At 37.4% G+C, this 16,125-nt stretch overlaps 3 protein-coding genes across 4 annotated transcripts; all 3 read right to left on the bottom strand.

The window, feature by feature from the left end:
* Nucleotides 1-1,771: 1,771 nt before the first annotated feature.
* Nucleotides 1,772-15,487, bottom strand: LOC137017114 (hepatic and glial cell adhesion molecule-like). Its single transcript, XM_067381076.1, has 6 exons — nucleotides 15,255-15,487; nucleotides 14,771-15,088; nucleotides 14,306-14,605; nucleotides 14,124-14,240; nucleotides 13,988-14,046; nucleotides 1,772-7,675 (listed from the first exon to the last, which is right to left on the bottom strand). The coding sequence occupies exons 1-6, from the start codon at nucleotides 15,316-15,318 to the stop codon at nucleotides 7,622-7,624; spliced, it is 912 nt and encodes a 303-aa protein (XP_067237177.1). The 5' UTR covers nucleotides 15,319-15,487; the 3' UTR covers nucleotides 1,772-7,621.
* On the bottom strand, nucleotides 8,342-11,476 carry LOC137017107 (uncharacterized). 2 transcript variants are annotated; one of them, XM_067381071.1, is made up of 4 exons: nucleotides 11,321-11,476; nucleotides 10,815-11,073; nucleotides 10,042-10,098; nucleotides 8,342-9,693 (listed from the first exon to the last, which is right to left on the bottom strand). In XM_067381071.1, exons 1-4 carry the CDS (start codon nucleotides 11,441-11,443, stop codon nucleotides 9,032-9,034), a joined length of 1,101 nt encoding a protein of 366 aa, XP_067237172.1. In that variant the 5' UTR covers nucleotides 11,444-11,476; the 3' UTR covers nucleotides 8,342-9,031. The 2 variants fall into 2 exon arrangements, with proteins under 2 accessions (XP_067237172.1, XP_067237173.1); XM_067381072.1 differs by lacking the exon at nucleotides 10,042-10,098.
* On the bottom strand, nucleotides 11,538-13,981 carry LOC137013882 (uncharacterized). Its single transcript, XM_067377924.1, has 2 exons — nucleotides 12,631-13,981; nucleotides 11,538-12,122 (listed from the first exon to the last, which is right to left on the bottom strand). The coding sequence occupies exons 1-2, from the start codon at nucleotides 13,339-13,341 to the stop codon at nucleotides 11,538-11,540; spliced, it is 1,296 nt and encodes a 431-aa protein (XP_067234025.1). The 5' UTR covers nucleotides 13,342-13,981.
* Nucleotides 15,488-16,125: the final 638 nt, after the last annotated feature.

Genomic DNA, 16,125 nt, shown 5'->3' with positions numbered 1-16,125 from the left:
GTAACAATCTTGAACTGTCACATTAGGTGCCCTGGTAAATGTAGATCCACTACCTGACACTAGGGGCAGTGTGGCCCTGATTGCTGTAGTATATCAGCAACGTAGAGGTAGAAGAAGGAAGATTGGTTTGGTGCTACAGCATGGTGGATGGTGTCTGCAACCCACTCTTATGAGTCCTGACTGGGAATCTTTGGGGATTTTCTGCTCAGTCAATAAGGACTCTTTAGTCTTTATGAACAATACAAAGGTGGATTATTCACCAAAAAGGCCCCTTTACCTCAGGAATTGTTGCCTTCAACTTCCTTGTGATTTCATGAGGCGCTAGGGGAAATGTATGCTGGTATGCTTGGGCACTTGTTGGATTATACCTGACTGGTTCAACTCACATCACTTCAAGATTTTTACTCCCTGGACTTCAGCTGCAAGGACTTCAACATTGCGAACTATCCAGATAAGTTACCATGTCACTTGGGAAGGGTGTTTATTTACACATGATCCTTCCCAGTGGTTAAATGATCTGACTCCAGTGGTTACTTGCTTACGGGTGATTTCATAACCTGATATTGATGATTGAATGTGTTCATTGTTTTTCTCTTTTACAAATTATATATACTTTTGCATCTACTGGTTGCCTTACTGAGTATTTTTGATTTTCATGGATCTTTTGCTGATGGTCCCTCCCTCATATAAATCTTGTGACAGTTTAGCTTAAAATACTAGGCCAAGTGTTACAACGTGACATCGCAGCTTATTCGTTATAAAATATATTTAAAAAAAAAAAAACATATGAAAGGTACAATAGTCCGTAGTGCAATCTGTAGCTACCATTCAGCAAGAGCACTGCTCCACTTCACCGAAAGAGAGAGGTATAACATGAGAGCAACGCAGGTTTACCTTCAGTTTCGTTTTAAATTAACTCGTTTTGGCTTGTTTAGCTACATGGTTGTATATGACTATGGGTCACATAAATAAAAGGGGTCGCGCTAAAAAAAAAAAGTTTAAAAACCGGTGTATACGCTAATTTATTCAAACGTCTCTCTACTGAACTACATATTTTAATTTGCGGAGGACGAAGAGAAAGCACCCGTTTGCACTGAGAAATAATAACTTTTAAGAAATAATCTTTTTTGAGTAACACTGTCCACCTTGCTGGAGTGTGACGTGATTTGTGACGTGCAGGTGTGATGGATCGTGTACAAACCAAGGGTGTCAGAATGGTATATGTTTATACTTCTCATCCAACCACAATCAAATTCACTCTATCCTGATGGCGCGATTTATCTGGATAGTTTTTTTTTTTTTTTTTTTATCAAGCCGGAATGAAAACAAGCTGAAATGAAATAGGAGTAACGAGGCTATTTTTAAAATGTAAGGAGTAGAAAGTACAGATAATTGAGTGAAAATGTAAAAAGTTGGCTGAAAAATAATTACTCCAGTAAAGTATAGATACCCAAAGTTTCTACTTAAGTAAGGTAACTAAGTATTTGTACTTCGTTACTTGACACCTCTGGTAACGATGTAGGCTATGTATGATTTAAAACCAAACATCTGTCTGTTGTTCGGCAGGTAATTCACGTGAGAACGTGAAACGTAAAACTGAATCGCAAACCATTTCAGACATTTTTGCAAAAACTCTGACTAACAGCGATTAATTTACGAATCTGGCGTTTAGTTTTTATTCTAAACACCAATAAAACACTCATGACATATTGCGTTATACATGGTTGTTACGGCTGGTGGTGTAGAGATGAGGCAGATAACAGATTTCCACAAACATATAAGACTTTAATATAAACAAAGGCAGAGTACACCAAACTAGCATCTGACAACAACGAGAACGGACCAGGAGTGAATGGGAACACAGGGTATAAATACAGATGACTAACAAAGGGAGCTAAACAAGGTGATGGGATGATTAACAAGACACAGGTGGATCAAATGAACTAATCAACAGAACGGGGAAACTAGGTCACAGGGGAAGACAAACATGGGGCTCTGTAACAATGGTGACACCAATACAATGTTGTAAAGGGCTGTTAATCCGAATTTTTCTCTCTAATCAAACTAAAAAATAATAATTGTCATGTGTAATAAAGTATTTGATTCTTATCAATTAAATGCAACCTTGATGAACAGAGGCATAGTTTAATTTCTTTGTGTTTTAGGACTTTTGAGAAGTAATTAACTGAGAGCACTGAAAATAATTTACAGTTTTTGTCTTCTCATATCCATATCCACACTACCAGAGCGAACACAGCTTTCAAATGTAGTTAGTATGATTGTTTTAATCATGTAAAACAATGCTGCGATACCCCATATACACAACAAAAAGAGCACAAGCGGCCGACTGCAGCAAAACCAAAATAAAAGCTCCGCTGAACTCGAGATTGGTGTGCATCACTGGTGTCTATCATTAGCATTCGCTCCAGCTGCCTCATCCTGCTCCCACGGCTCTCGACCCGCCCTGCTTCATACCACAGTACCGCTAATAAATCTTTAACATGATTTCTGCCCTTTCCACAAAGTGTGGTGCGACAACTCCCATGAAATCACACTCATTCACGGTGTCATCAAGCTACGCCTTTGTTTTGACTAAGAAACTTCTAACGGCGAAAATTACATATTGTGCCTTTAAACCTGAAAGACCCCCCGACATTTTGTATTTTGTCCCTTATCTGACACTCTCACTTCAGGCAAAGAATATACACAACATGCAATAAACAACAAACCACTTAGGTTTTTATGGTAACCTAGAGCTCCTGCTCTCAGACAAAGAATAAACACTAACAAGAAGCGACAGTCAATAGAACATTCCATTGAAACACTTTTTCCACTTTTTTCACAAAACCTTTGCTCTCTAGAAACCCAGTTTGGGTTCAATTTCTTTAAAAGGCTTATAAACACTGAATTATTACCAACATATGAAATTAAATTAAGGACATGCATCAAAAAATTGGGAATGTTGGACAATAAATATATGAATATAACAGCTTGATATTGCAGTGTTGCAGTCTCTAGTGTCCATTAAACCAAAAGTGTCCAAAAGCGTGAATTATGTGATAATGAACACAGCAATGCATCATGTATTATAAGATCATTATGTTTGTAGCGTGATCATGGGCGTCGGAACCATTGTATGTGGGTGGGACAAGACCCACCCACTTTTTAAGACCAATGATATTGGACCCACCCACTTTTACCGTCTCTAATTCAGCATTTGTCTAATCCCCCTCAGGTGATGCTACTCCACAAACCACCAACAGAGCATAAAAAATACCAAAAATAAAAATATTTTTTAAAACATCGTAAAGTAAGTAAAACGCTGCGTTTATATAGAACTGTCTCTTTACGAACACAACAAAAGGGACACTTTTCAGACGCGCATTTCACCTTCGCCTCCAAACGAGCGCGAAAAAGGTAGCTTCAGCTGAACAACAGTGAACTGTGGTCAGATGAGATGTTGTCAGGCTATATCAGTAAAGCTCCAATCAGCCGTTAGGCTATAGCCTACTGTGCTCGAGGCGCGAACTCAAGAATTGCTCGCGCAAATGCGCCGGTGCGCGCTGCATATTATAGCTTAACTAAAGCGCTAAAGAAACTACGGGCATCCGTCATCATTATTCTGAGGTAAATTAAGTCATGGAATTAACATGCGATTAAAGCTGCCTCAAAACTGCGTGCATGTATGTATTTGTTGACATGGTTTTAAAGCTATTGTTATCCAATTTGTTGGCCTTAAAACGTCTTAAAATGTATATATGTACACCAAGGAAATCAAAATTTTCTCGGGGGAGCATGCCCCCGAACCCCCCTAGCATAATACATTTTGGGACAAATAAATAAAAAGGTAAAACCTTTGCTGTGTTACTTTTCTATCACCTTTTATTTATTTGCATCAATGGCTTAAGCAATACACACATTTTTATTATATTTTTTATCAGATTTCTACCTTGCTAAACATTTCCTAACTGTCTTCATTTTTATCAGTCACACACAACAATGCTTCTCTCCCCCAGAACCCATGTTCACCTGCACACATAATGCAACATTCGTCATCTCTACAGGATGTGGTGTACACTCTCGAGCCACAGCATGTTTTTTTTGTGTCACATTATGAACACTTCATAGACCCCAGAGATTCTCCAAGTTCAGCAATTTTCTGGTTTTTATTATATATTTTAAAATCTTTATCATATTGTTTGGAAGAGAACACTCCATTTCTCTTGACAAAGAACAACACCTTCCGTTTTTTTTTTATATATCCAAAGTATTCCCAGACGTCTGCCTTGCCCAACCAATCAGAATTTAGGAACAGATTTGATCTGTTTTTATGATTTGTGCTTTGATTAAAAGCAATCTGAGGTGTTTCTGTGTTAAAGATTTGATGAAGGGCTGCAGAATTATGATTGGTTATTAATATGTCAAACCCTCATGTTACTGGGTGAAGCAAGATCTGCTCAAATCATGTTTATTAGTTTGTTGGTCACTCAATATCATGTGGCTATTATATTTAGATGGTTGTCTATCCTTATATTTGGACATGATTCAGACACACTCTGACTTTGGCCCATGCAAGGTTTGAGGACATTTAGGTTTCAAAAGCATATAAATGTTATTCCTGCAAAGAAAATGAAATGTTAGTTATGATTCATTAAAAAATACCATCACATCATCTTATAGTTTTTCTTTTGAATGGCCTGATAGTTTCTCTAGTATGTATTATATGGATGAAAGTGTCTGCTAAATGATTAAATGTAAGTAAATCCAGAGACACAACGAAGTGGTTTAATATGTTAAAAAGCAGAGCATGTTATTGTCAGTGGGATATTGTGTATGGATCTGTTATTCTCAGAGGTTATATCCGTCTTGGTGCTCATGTGAAGCTAAATCAAGAGACCTGAAATAGTTTTTAACTGTGTTTACATGTATTTATTTTTCAAGACTAACAGAATAATTGTGTAAAATCAGATAAACAGTGAGTAGAACTGCATATGAAAAGGACAAGAAGGAGGCTGACGAATTTAAAATTATATTAAAGCTGCAGTAGGGAGTTTTTAGAAAACGTTGACTTAGCCTGAAAATTTTAACAAGCACAACTCACAGGTCACTCCCCCTTGCTCTCTGCTGCGCTACAGCCCTCCCTCCACAGCTCCTCCCCCATCACAACGGAGCCTGCCGTGAACGCGCAGGCTAGTAAGCAAGCAGGACCGATGACGGCGGATAAACAGTTATGGCACATTCACTGATTCGGACAAAACATCAACAATATGATTTACATTGACTATGGCCTTCCCATACTTTGTCCTCAAAACATTACGTATTTTGCAATACATGTAATGTAACTATATGACATATATGCACTATTTCTATAAGTAATAAATAGCTAGTAAGACAATATAACGGTAACTAATGTTACAGTACGCAAATAACTGGCTTCTCTGGTTATCTCTGTATGTATATTTTAGCCAAGAATAAAACAAAATTTGTTATTAAACCACTCTGCCTCTTTTCGTTTTATTTAAAGAAACAAACAAAAACATATTAATAGCCTCAGCAACGAGTGATTAATTATCTGCAATGTCTGCGTATATTCATAACAAAACGAAATATTAAACAACCCTGCCTCTTAGGGCTGGGCGATATATCGCATGCGATTGTCACGCGCATTTCGTCAGTAAAGCCGGTTCCCTGATTACCGCTAAATCGCCATCACCTGCTTTCAAATGGAGCGGCATTTAATAGACAGAGCCGTAGATCACGGATAAGCCATGCAATATCGCGTTCATATCGCAGATGAATCGCCTTCGATAATGAACGCGATATTGCGTGGCTGACGAAAATGCGCGTGACAAAAGCATTCGATATATCGCCCAGCCCTACTGCCTCTTTTCGTTTACATTTCAAACATATTAAATGTAATACTATTTGTGCATACTCTGATTATCTTCACTGTAATGAAATGAAATAGGCTTTAACATAAAACACAACCTTCTCTTTTTGTTAAATGTTGTAATGTTCAATAATAGCCATTATAAAAGGTATAAAAATATACAATAAGAAATAAAGCAAACAATTCAGTCAAGCGTACAAAATCAGCGCTTTAGTATGATACAAAATAGCCATATATAAATTTATGAAACGTCACGTTGCCCTCAGCCAAAATGGAGCCAGCGGCAAACGTCAGAAGGATTAGCCGAGGTAAGGCTGCTCTCTGCTGGGCACATGAGCGCTGAGCGTCCGGTGATCGCCTGGATCTCACAACTCCGACAACGTCATATCAAATTTTCAGAAAGGCGCTATCTTTATCAATTAACCACAAATTTGAGCTTTAAACCAGCACATTCTCACCTGAAAAAATCTTAAAACTGCATATCATGACTTAGAGCCCGATCACACAAAAATGTGTATCAATAGTACGAGATTGTAATCTCGTATACGCCAAAATGAGTTTTTCGTGTGCATAATGATACGCACTTTATGGGGTATTATACGTACGAAACTGGATTGTTTGTCCGCCATAAGCAAAGCTGCAGCACACCGGTAATCTTGAAATTGAATGCCTGTACACGCTGTGCACTATGGCTGTGCATGAGAGGAGTGTGATCAGCGCGCACACAAGCTTGATTGACACTGCTAAGACACTCCTCCTGACTCTGATTGGTTGGTTCTTACCGGGAGCGGTGTATTTCTGCAAATGGCAATAGGACCACTGGGAGGAGCCAGAGGAGCTTGATTTTTTCACAGATTATCTGTCTCATATTCTACTGTCAGGACATAATGACAGGTTTAACAAATAAAAGGGCCTTATAAAAAATACATTTTTACAAAAGTTACCTACTGCAGCTTTAAAGCATATTTAAACATGCTTTGTTCACGCCATGTCATGATTACTGTTATTATGAGATGAGAAAACACAATCTGTCATCAGATTCAGAATTATGCACTTCTGTCACAACACTATTAATCACAAAATGAGTCTCCAGCAGTCAGTTAGAAGTTGGAGCTCTCAGAAAATTACAAATTATAATTTATGGTAATTACAGTAATTATGATGTATCATGAACGCAACAAGCATAAAATAAAACGTGAAGAAAAAATAAAAAGTTCAGTATAAAATGAAAATAAGCCCAAGCTTTACTCACACTCAAGCTGTCCTAGGTGTATATGACTTTCTTTTTTCTGATGAACACAATCTGAGAATTTTAATAAATATCCTGATGCATCTGAGCTTTATAATGGCAGTGAACAGGATCAATGAGGTCCACTTTCTACGCAACTTGAATAGGGAAGACAGTCTGGCAGAAGCTCGACATTTTAATTCATAACTTGTTTAAATATGGATTTTTTCTTAAACGCATCACTTCAATCATGACGTCTCTCTGTTTTTATAGCATCAAATAACTAACTAAAACCAAACTTATTTAAGGAACGAGCACTTGAACTGACACCAGCGTTATAAAAACTGCCTAATATGACAGAAATTGTCTTTGGAAAGAAATATTTGAAGTGTAACTGAATTAGTTTGTCTGGTGTCCCACTGGAACACATGGAGAGGGCGGGGCTTATGACCTATACTGCTTCCAGCCACCAGGGGGCGATCAAGACGCTTTGGCTTCACTTTTCAGGACTCGTGTGGCACGCTTGTGTACTCCACATTATCCTCCTCTGTAGCTCTCTGAAAGAAAACACAGAAGTTCATCAATGTATTCATCACATTACTGGCACATCTATCCATCCTCTTTCCACAAGCACAGGAAATACAGCAGAAATACTTTTGACAGCAATTTCCTCACAACGGGTCCAAGAGTTTGGAGAATGCAGGATATTATGGAAGCCCGTTTCCACCACTAAATAAAAAAATAAAAAGAGTAATTGCGACTTTTTATCTCAGAATTCTTTTTTTTTCTCACAATTGTGTGATATAAAGTCAGAATTCTGAGATATAAACTCACAATTAATCTTTTTAATTATTTTTTATTTAATGGCAGAAACATTCTTCCATAGGATATCCTTATGAAAAATAAGTTTAATCAAGTGTGCTATTAGTTTACTTCATTTAAACTAAAAATAAGAGTGTACTTTCAGTCTACTTTGTAAATAAACTTAAAATCATATTAAAGTTTTCTTGACTTAAACTGACAGAAAAAGTATATTTAAAAATAAGAATAAAATCTAGAGAAAACTGTAAAAAAAAATAAGTCAATAAATTAGAACAAAATAAATGAATAAAAATGTTATTACATTATTAGTTATTAGTCTATTAAATTAATGATTAATATAAATAACATTTATTTTTAAATAAATACATAATACATTTATCAGTATTTCATTATAGTGTGTAGAAAATAATGTAACCAGAGATATTTTGAGATTTATAATATTACATTTTCGATATTTTAAATGGGCAGATGCATTTTAAATTTCAGGATGGTGGTCCTTATTTCCTCATATTTCAGGATCCTAAAATACAGGGTATCTGCACATTTTTCAAGTGCAAATTTAAAGACTTTTAAGACCTTTTCAAGACATCTAAATGGAAAAATTAAGACTATACCACGGCAAAAAAAGATAAATACGACAACTTCAAACTGTTTTCTGTAATAGTTTTTTTTACTAACTTTTGCACACATTTGGTGAACAACAGGGTGCATAAATGTCAACTGTTAGATATGCAAACAGCTTAGATAAGCCAAGTCTTGTGTTTTGGGCCTGCAGTTGCAGCCACTGTAGCAGCAAGGAGAAGACTGAGTTACTGGAGCAAACACCTTGAAACATTTAAAAAAATATATGAAAAAATAAACGGCAAATAGTACCAGTTGGACAAGAACCGCAGCTGGCATTATATGAGAAATTAAAACTGTATAAAACTAGCCCTAATGTAGAGGGGGATCCTGCACCTCAAAATGTACACCTCAAAGTACATAAATAACACAAAATATCCACTGCAAATGGTAACAAAATCAGTATAAAAAAAATTATAAAGATAAAAAAATAAAGTGCCATTTAAAAAATAACAAATAAGATTGAGGTGTTAAATTTTTTTGAGCTCAGAGAGTTTGTCCTCAATTTGTCCATTTACTTCCTTCAACTCCTCCTGCTTCTCTTTGGCCCGTCTTCTCATTGTGTTAGACTTTGTAATCAGCGTAGCCATTTTGGAGCCTGCAGAATTTTCTGCCTGTTCTGCCATTCGGTCAGCGTCACTTTCAAGTGACTTACAAACCTCCTCAATGGACCTCTTCTTTTTCTTCAGCCCTTCCAGATCATCTTCAATGTTTTTCCTCTTCTTGGACTGTTCCTCTTTTTTCTTTTTGCGTCTTTCCTCCTCTAAGTGCTCCCTGTAGCGACTGCGTGCCGAAGCACAGTAACTGATGAGCTCCTTGGTCAGAGGCACTTCCGCTACCCCCCCACAAACTTTAACATGGTCACAAATCAGCCTCTGGGTGATCACTGTGTCCTCCGCCATATTACATGTTTCCACCTCTTTATTGGTGGAAAACCCACGCTCAACTTCTGCCTGTCCATGGGACAGAAGAAGAAGTGACTGACAAAATGTCCAGAGTTCAGGGTAGGACTGAAGATATTGCTGCAAAAATACATCCACTCTTGACTTCTCAGAGGGCCTGAAGGACAAGAATTCAACAGCTTTGGCCTCATTAAAAAGGACCTTTTCAAACTGCTGTGCAATCACATCACCTGTAACAATGCACAAAAAAATATTTTCAGTACATTTTAAGAAAAGTATATGATAAACAGGTAACACTTTATAATAACGTTCATTTGTAAGTCATTTATAAGTGGTTATTTAATGATGAACTAATCATTTACAAAACATTCATAAATGATTAGCAAGTGTTATTCTAACATTTTATGTATGTTTTGTAAATTCTGTTACAATTCATTTACAATTGATTAGTAAATTATTAACTAATCATTTACAAAACATGAATATGCGTTTAGGAAGAATAATTTATACTTTAGATTAGGGGATGCAGAAAGTGTTGTAAATGGATTTATTCATTCATGTTGAACACTGTTACTTACCTGTTACAAATGATCTGTACGTGTATACAAGCCAACACTTTCTGCACCCTCTAATTGCTACATACACACAAAAAATAACAATTTATTAAACATTTATGAAATGCATATTCATGTTTTGTAAATGATTAGTTAGTTAATAATTTACTAATCAATTGTAAATTACTTCTAACTGAATCTACAAAACATACATACAATAATCAACATATCACTTATTAATCAACTTATCACTTATTAATGTCACTTATTATCACTTATTAAACTTATTAATATCACACATTAATAATATTAATTATTAATGAACAATGTCATGTTTCGTAAATAATTAGTTAATCATTTACTAATCACTTCTAAATGACTTACAAAATATACATAATATGTAGTATATCACTAGCTGATCATTTATGAATGTTCTGTAAATTATTAGTTCATCATTAACTAACCACTTATTAATAACTTACAACTGAACGTCATTATAAAGTGTTACCCAATATGAAAAGGCAAAGTTACTTTCTTGTAAATAACATGCAACTTAACTGTCCCATTGTATCAGAAATGAACCATAATTTTAAGTCAGTGTACAGGATATCAAGAATCTCTGATCACTGAAATCACAACATAAATATACTGATCTAATACACCCTTTCAAACCATGTATTAGTTCATGTGTTAATGTTCATACCATTCATGATGTTGATACAAATGAGAGGAGGTGTCATATTAAGATAATAATCTATTCAATTCCATTCCATTCTATTCTTATTCCTATCATTTACCAGCAGATATCCCGCCTGACAGTTGTTTCTCTTGCACAAACTTCTGAATGAGGCACTTCATTTTCTGAAGGCACTCATCAGGGTTGGTGCACATTTGGCCTGGATCCAAGCATGTCATGTTGCGGACTATGGCGTACTTCAGGGGGCACTTATCAAGAGCCTTCTTGCACATACTTGAAAGGGCATTCTGCCAGTCTTTCTTAAACTGCAGGACACCAAGCTCGCTTACACCGCTCTTGGCCCCTGCTTTTGTGAGTTCCTGACAAAGAAAAATGGTTTGTAAAATCTCCAAACTTTCTCTAGATGCTCAGCAGTAAGTTAGCATTAACTCAGCTGTCCAGATTAAACTATTTGAAAGATATTTCAAAATAAAAATGGCTCTAAAACATCCTGAATTAGCCTGACATCTTTGACTTGACCTCACATTTCCCTGTCATACATCTGAAGATGAGTCATTAGTAAATTTTTCTGAATGGTTAATGTACTGAATATACTGGATGTCTCACCTTGATGACAGCTGCTGCACCCATGCCTATGTCTACATCCTTTGGACTAAGCCAAAGCTTGTGGTCAGTGACTTCAATCCTTACCAGCTTATATGGAGTACTAGGCAGTGCATCAGGCTTCATAAATCGTTTGAGAAGACTCTAAAAATAATTAATAAGATTAAACCTGTTCTATGTCCTGGCCATTTAAGTGTGTTGTGAACTTTATGATGAATAATTACCTGATCAAATCCTCCAGATCTTTGCACAAAAAAGGCATCATTGGAGCATCTGTCTGGTATTTCTCCAGAAAAGGTTGGAAAGCTCTTGATATGGCCATGAAAAAATGGAGCTTGGCCTGCAGAAGGGGATCCAGTCGAGCCTCAGAGAGGGTGTCATATGATGATGTCCCTGGGTTCTTCACCACTTTTGACTTCACCTGGTCCACAAACTTCTCAATGGCGGGCCAAATCTCTATTGCTCTTTGCACAGTTGGCAAGTTCTCAAGCCACCGATGACCACAGAAGGGTAAGGGGAATGTTGTTGACGACGTTGATGAAGTGAAATCCTCTCTCCTGGCTGGGGCATTGTGAAAAAGATAGTGCAGAGATTTAAGCACCTTCTGTATCTGCCACACCTCAAATCCACTCTTGAAAGCATTATGGAGGGTATGTAGACCACAACTTCCAACAATTATGAGTTGAACCCCCCCAAATTGTACGCCATGCTCCTGCTGTAGGAGGTTCACAAATTTCCAATTAACAGAGGGTCCATCCATCGACAAAGAGATCATGTTCCTCAAGTTGAGATCTTTGGTACACTCCTGAAATCACGAAAAATATAAATATAATATATTATATATTATATATAATAATATAAATAAAGCCAACTTTATTAACAATAACCGCCATGTTATTTTATTAATGTTTTCATTTAAGTGTTCACTCAGATACGGTTTATAACAATATATTACAACATGTTAGTACAGGACATTGCTTTAAGATAAAGATAAGGGCAAGACATATTAGCCTATGTGATATGCTTTTGTGTCAAAATGACTTGAGATTCTTAAAATAGAAGTATAATTGTTATAAACAAACTATTTTACTTATTTGCAGCATAGGGTACTCCTGGCTTACTTCCAGGGCAAGTGTTATTTTCCCTTCATCCACTAGATGTCACACTTACCCACCATCACAAATATTCATTGCAAGGAAAATGCTTGATTACAGCGAGATTTTTTTTTTCTATTCTAAGGAGCATGAAAATTATATAAAAACACTATGTCTACGCATTTTGGTTAGTAAAAGACTAGAAGGGGGATTGCTTACCTTAAAATGTTCCAACAAATCCTCTGCTGTAGAATGGCCCATGAATTGGGACCCAAGATAGCGCGATTGAACGTGATGAGTGCCAGTCTGATCAGTAACCCAGTGTCTGACATGCAGGTCCAACTGTTTACTATTTGTTGCTCTGTTCATGCTTTCGTCAAACATGATGACAAAGTTTCCCTGGTTTATCCGTGCCACAAGCTCCTTTTTCACATAAGGAGCAATGCCAAATCGTGCAAGATAAGCCGTCTTGTCTCTGCCACAACTAAACGCGCTCACACACTCGGAGTCCGGGAACATCGCCTGGAAGACTGTGTGAATGTCATCGTTTAACGTGTAAGATTGGTGGCGGCTAACTGTGCGTAAAACCCAGAGCACTTCTGCCTTTAACGTGGCCGTGTTAGAGAACGTACTGAAGGCAGAGGTAGACGCAATAGGCCGACTAGTAGCAGATGTAGGCCTACTTGGCTGAGCACTGGGTGATGGCGTTGTAAACATTTGAATAGGTAAACTACCCGACTGATCCGCAATGTAGCGCTTGTGTTTCTCGCATTTCGCGTGAGAATCTAGGGCTGTTTGACCCATTGTCCCCAACTGTATATTTTTTTTGCAGAGATCACATCGCGCCTCTTTCAAGTTGGCAGTTTTCTTCAACCAACCCTTATATTTATCATCCTCCAACCACCTGTCGTTAAACAGACATTTGCCCATAATGTCGCTAAGCGCTTAACTAGCTTTCCAAACTCCTCCTCCCGCTCACTCGCGTAGGCTAGGCTACCTGCATATCTCTCACTCACAGTCAGTAAGCTCTCACTCAGCAATCACTACACTTTCTCCAGTAGCCTTCTAGTTGTTGATCTACGAAATGCAGATGACACCCGCACAGAACAAATACTGCCCCCAAGGTACGCTGGTCAGTTAGAAAATTGCGTCTAAAAAATACACGAAACCGGACGGAGACATTTCACTCGCTCGGTCCCATGCGGAATTTAATACCTCCCTTGCGAAAATTCAAGACATTTCATACAATTTAAGACTTTTTTAGGCCTTAAAAAACGAAATTTGTATTTAAGACTTTTTAAGACTTTTTAAGGATCCGCGGGGACCCTGAAATATGAAAAGTGTGGAAAGCCTGATTTAGAGGATTCACTGCTGTATTTTAAAGTTGTGTGTCAGCGGACTAATGTTTGTGTGTCTCTAAATGAAGGTCTACAGTGTAAATCCACAAACACATCTACTGCTTTATCAATATATGTTGTGCTGCTGCTGTGTGTAAATCATTAAACACACACACACACACTAAAATGAGACTGAAACAACACAGACACACACCATACACTGAAATCAAAGATCTTACCGATTTATTTCTGTTTCTTCTGTTGAATGTGGGATCAGTGATTTCTTCTGCTCGAGTCTCTGTTTCAACAATAATGACAGAAACAAACACTCAGTGAAATGATGTTTGAGATTATATACATACAGGAAACACTTGCCTTCTCTGTGTGTGTTTCTGCGTTTCCTGCAGATCCAGAAGATCCCGACAGCAGCAACAATCAACAGAGATCCAGCAGCAGCAGCAGAGATCAGCACTGTCCGAGAGACTGAAAGAACTGAAAGAGACGTCATTAGTCCAGATCAATGTGTGCAGAAACACCAGATATCATCAGTGAAGTACCTGCAGCACATGTGTGACAGAGCTGAGTGTTGTAGAGGTGTTGAGTCTGGTTTCTGATGGGATTGTTCAGCACACAGCTGTAGGAATCATCCACACACTCCAGATGGAGAAGAAGATCAGACCGGCTGCTGAGATCAGACACTCTGATGCTGGTGAATACACAGTTTCCTTTGAACCAGGAGAGAGTCACATGACTCACATTCACAGCTGAACACACCAATGAACATGATGATGATGATGATGATGATGATGAAGAGTTTAGTGAAGAGTTACTGCTGATGACAGGAACAGGCAGACGAGCTGAAAACATGACAGAATGAATCAGATTCAGTAGAAATCACTGTGATCTTCTGGATAAAATGATCAGCATCATCACAGAATTCTCCATCATTTTATCATATTCTCAGTAACATTATCTGCTGAATTTAGTCAACAGATGTAACAGAACAGTAATTCTCTCCTCACCATAGACAGTGAGATTGATCGTGTTGATCGTGTCTCTTCTACTGCTGGAGACTGTATAAAGTCCAGAGTCTGTGGTTCTGCTGTTGATGATGGTCAGAGATCCAGTCTGACGATCCAGTTTCAGTCTGTCTCTGAATCTCCCTTCAGCAGTAGTATTATAAAACACGCTCCTGTTGTTCTTTACTCGAGCTATGAGAAATTGACCAAACCTCCACTCGATCTCTTCATCTCTGTGTATTTGAGTGAAACTAGAGTTCAGAGAGACTGATTCTCCCTCAGTCACTGACTCTGACTTCACTGCATCAGCAACAAACACACCTGAACACAAACACAAACACCACATTTGGAGTTTTTCATTTTCCACAGAAGTATTTCTGAAGGTTTAGTCTGATAAAACTTGACAATAGAGGAAAAATTAATAAAGATCAGATTGTATGTGGACAAGTGATAATATAAAGAGAACTGTAGCCATAAAAATACTCACCAGACTCCAGCAGAACAAGAAGAAGAAAATAAACTGTCCATGTCATATATATATATTTTGGCATTTCGGTGAACGGTTTCAAAACACAACAGTTTCTAATTTCCCAAGTTCATAAAAGCTACATTTACACAACAAAAAGCCATAAATGTGATGATAAACGTTGAAGATTTGGTGAAACAGCGACAGAAGTGTTGAAAGAACAGCCAGTGATGGTCGATTTCGACACACTGCGTCATTAGGCTCCGAATCTTTTGATTCGAATCAGTGATTCAGAGCGTGTATCAAACTGCCAAAGTCACGTGATTTCAGTAAACGAGGCTTTATTACGTCATCACTGTTTCTAAACTTCAAACTGTTTTTTGTTTTTTGTTTTCGCTTCAAACTGTTTTTTAATGTCAATGGTTCACCGGTAGAGGGCGATGATAAAGTGAAAGTGAAAGTGAAAAGAGAACTATGATAATATTTTGTACTTATCATTTAAATTCTCCAATTGTTTGTCATAAATCAGCATCCCAGGAAAATGTTTCTTCTGTTATGAAACAGGACATTTGTAGATGTGAGCTGCATCATATGTGTAAAGAATGAAGTCTGTCAGGTAAAACAAGAGCTTATTGACGCAGTTCAGTCAGTCTCTATTTTATTATAGCAGCAGGAGGAGATTCTGTAAATATTTAGTGGATATTTAGTGGATACGTAGAGTTACGCTTCAACTAAGTTTAATGCTGCAACACAAACATATTTAGTAGTGCGTAATATATAATTATTATTATTATTATATATGCTGTCATAATTAACAGCAGCTTCCCTGAATTCGGAGCGTCACCGGATGGCTTGACTGTGTGTAAAAATGTCCTTTCAAGTATCGTTCCTG

The sequence above is a fragment of the Chanodichthys erythropterus genome, chromosome 3 (genome assembly GCF_024489055.1).
Source record: "Chanodichthys erythropterus isolate Z2021 chromosome 3, ASM2448905v1, whole genome shotgun sequence".
NCBI lineage: Eukaryota > Metazoa > Chordata > Actinopteri > Cypriniformes > Xenocyprididae > Chanodichthys > Chanodichthys erythropterus.
The sequence above is the reverse complement of the archived record's forward strand: the minus strand, read 5'-3'. Positions and strand labels throughout refer to the sequence as shown.

What these genes read in the sequence shown, in the direction of transcription:
- LOC137017107 (XM_067381071.1), bottom strand. Translation starts at nt 11,443, where the DNA reads ATGAAGCCTGATGCACTGCCTAGTACTCCATATAAGCTGGTAAGGATT. An exon ending in GTGCAGCAGCTGTCATCAAG is followed by an intron (nt 11,074 to 11,320) that starts GTGAGACATCCA and finishes TTTCTTTGTCAG; the next exon opens with GAACTCACAAAAGCAGGGGC. An exon ending in GTACAGATCATTTGTAACAG is followed by an intron (nt 9,694 to 10,041) that starts GTAAGTAACAGT and finishes GCATTGTTACAG; the next exon opens with GTGATGTGATTGCACAGCAG.
- LOC137013882 (XM_067377924.1), bottom strand. Translation starts at nt 13,341, where the DNA reads ATGGGCAAATGTCTGTTTAACGACAGGTGGTTGGAGGATGATAAATAT. An exon ending in ATTTGTTGGAACATTTTAAG is followed by an intron (nt 12,123 to 12,630) that starts GTAAGCAATCCC and finishes TCGTGATTTCAG; the next exon opens with GAGTGTACCAAAGATCTCAA.
- LOC137017114 (XM_067381076.1), bottom strand. Translation starts at nt 15,318, where the DNA reads ATGCCAAAATATATATATATGACATGGACAGTTTATTTTCTTCTTCTT. An exon ending in TCTTGTTCTGCTGGAGTCTG is followed by an intron (nt 15,089 to 15,254) that starts GTGAGTATTTTT and finishes GTTTGTGTTCAG; the next exon opens with GTGTGTTTGTTGCTGATGCA. An exon ending in GAAGAAACAGAAATAAATCG is followed by an intron (nt 7,676 to 13,987) that starts GTAAGATCTTTG and finishes GTTTTCTTTCAG; the next exon opens with AGAGCTACAGAGGAGGATAA.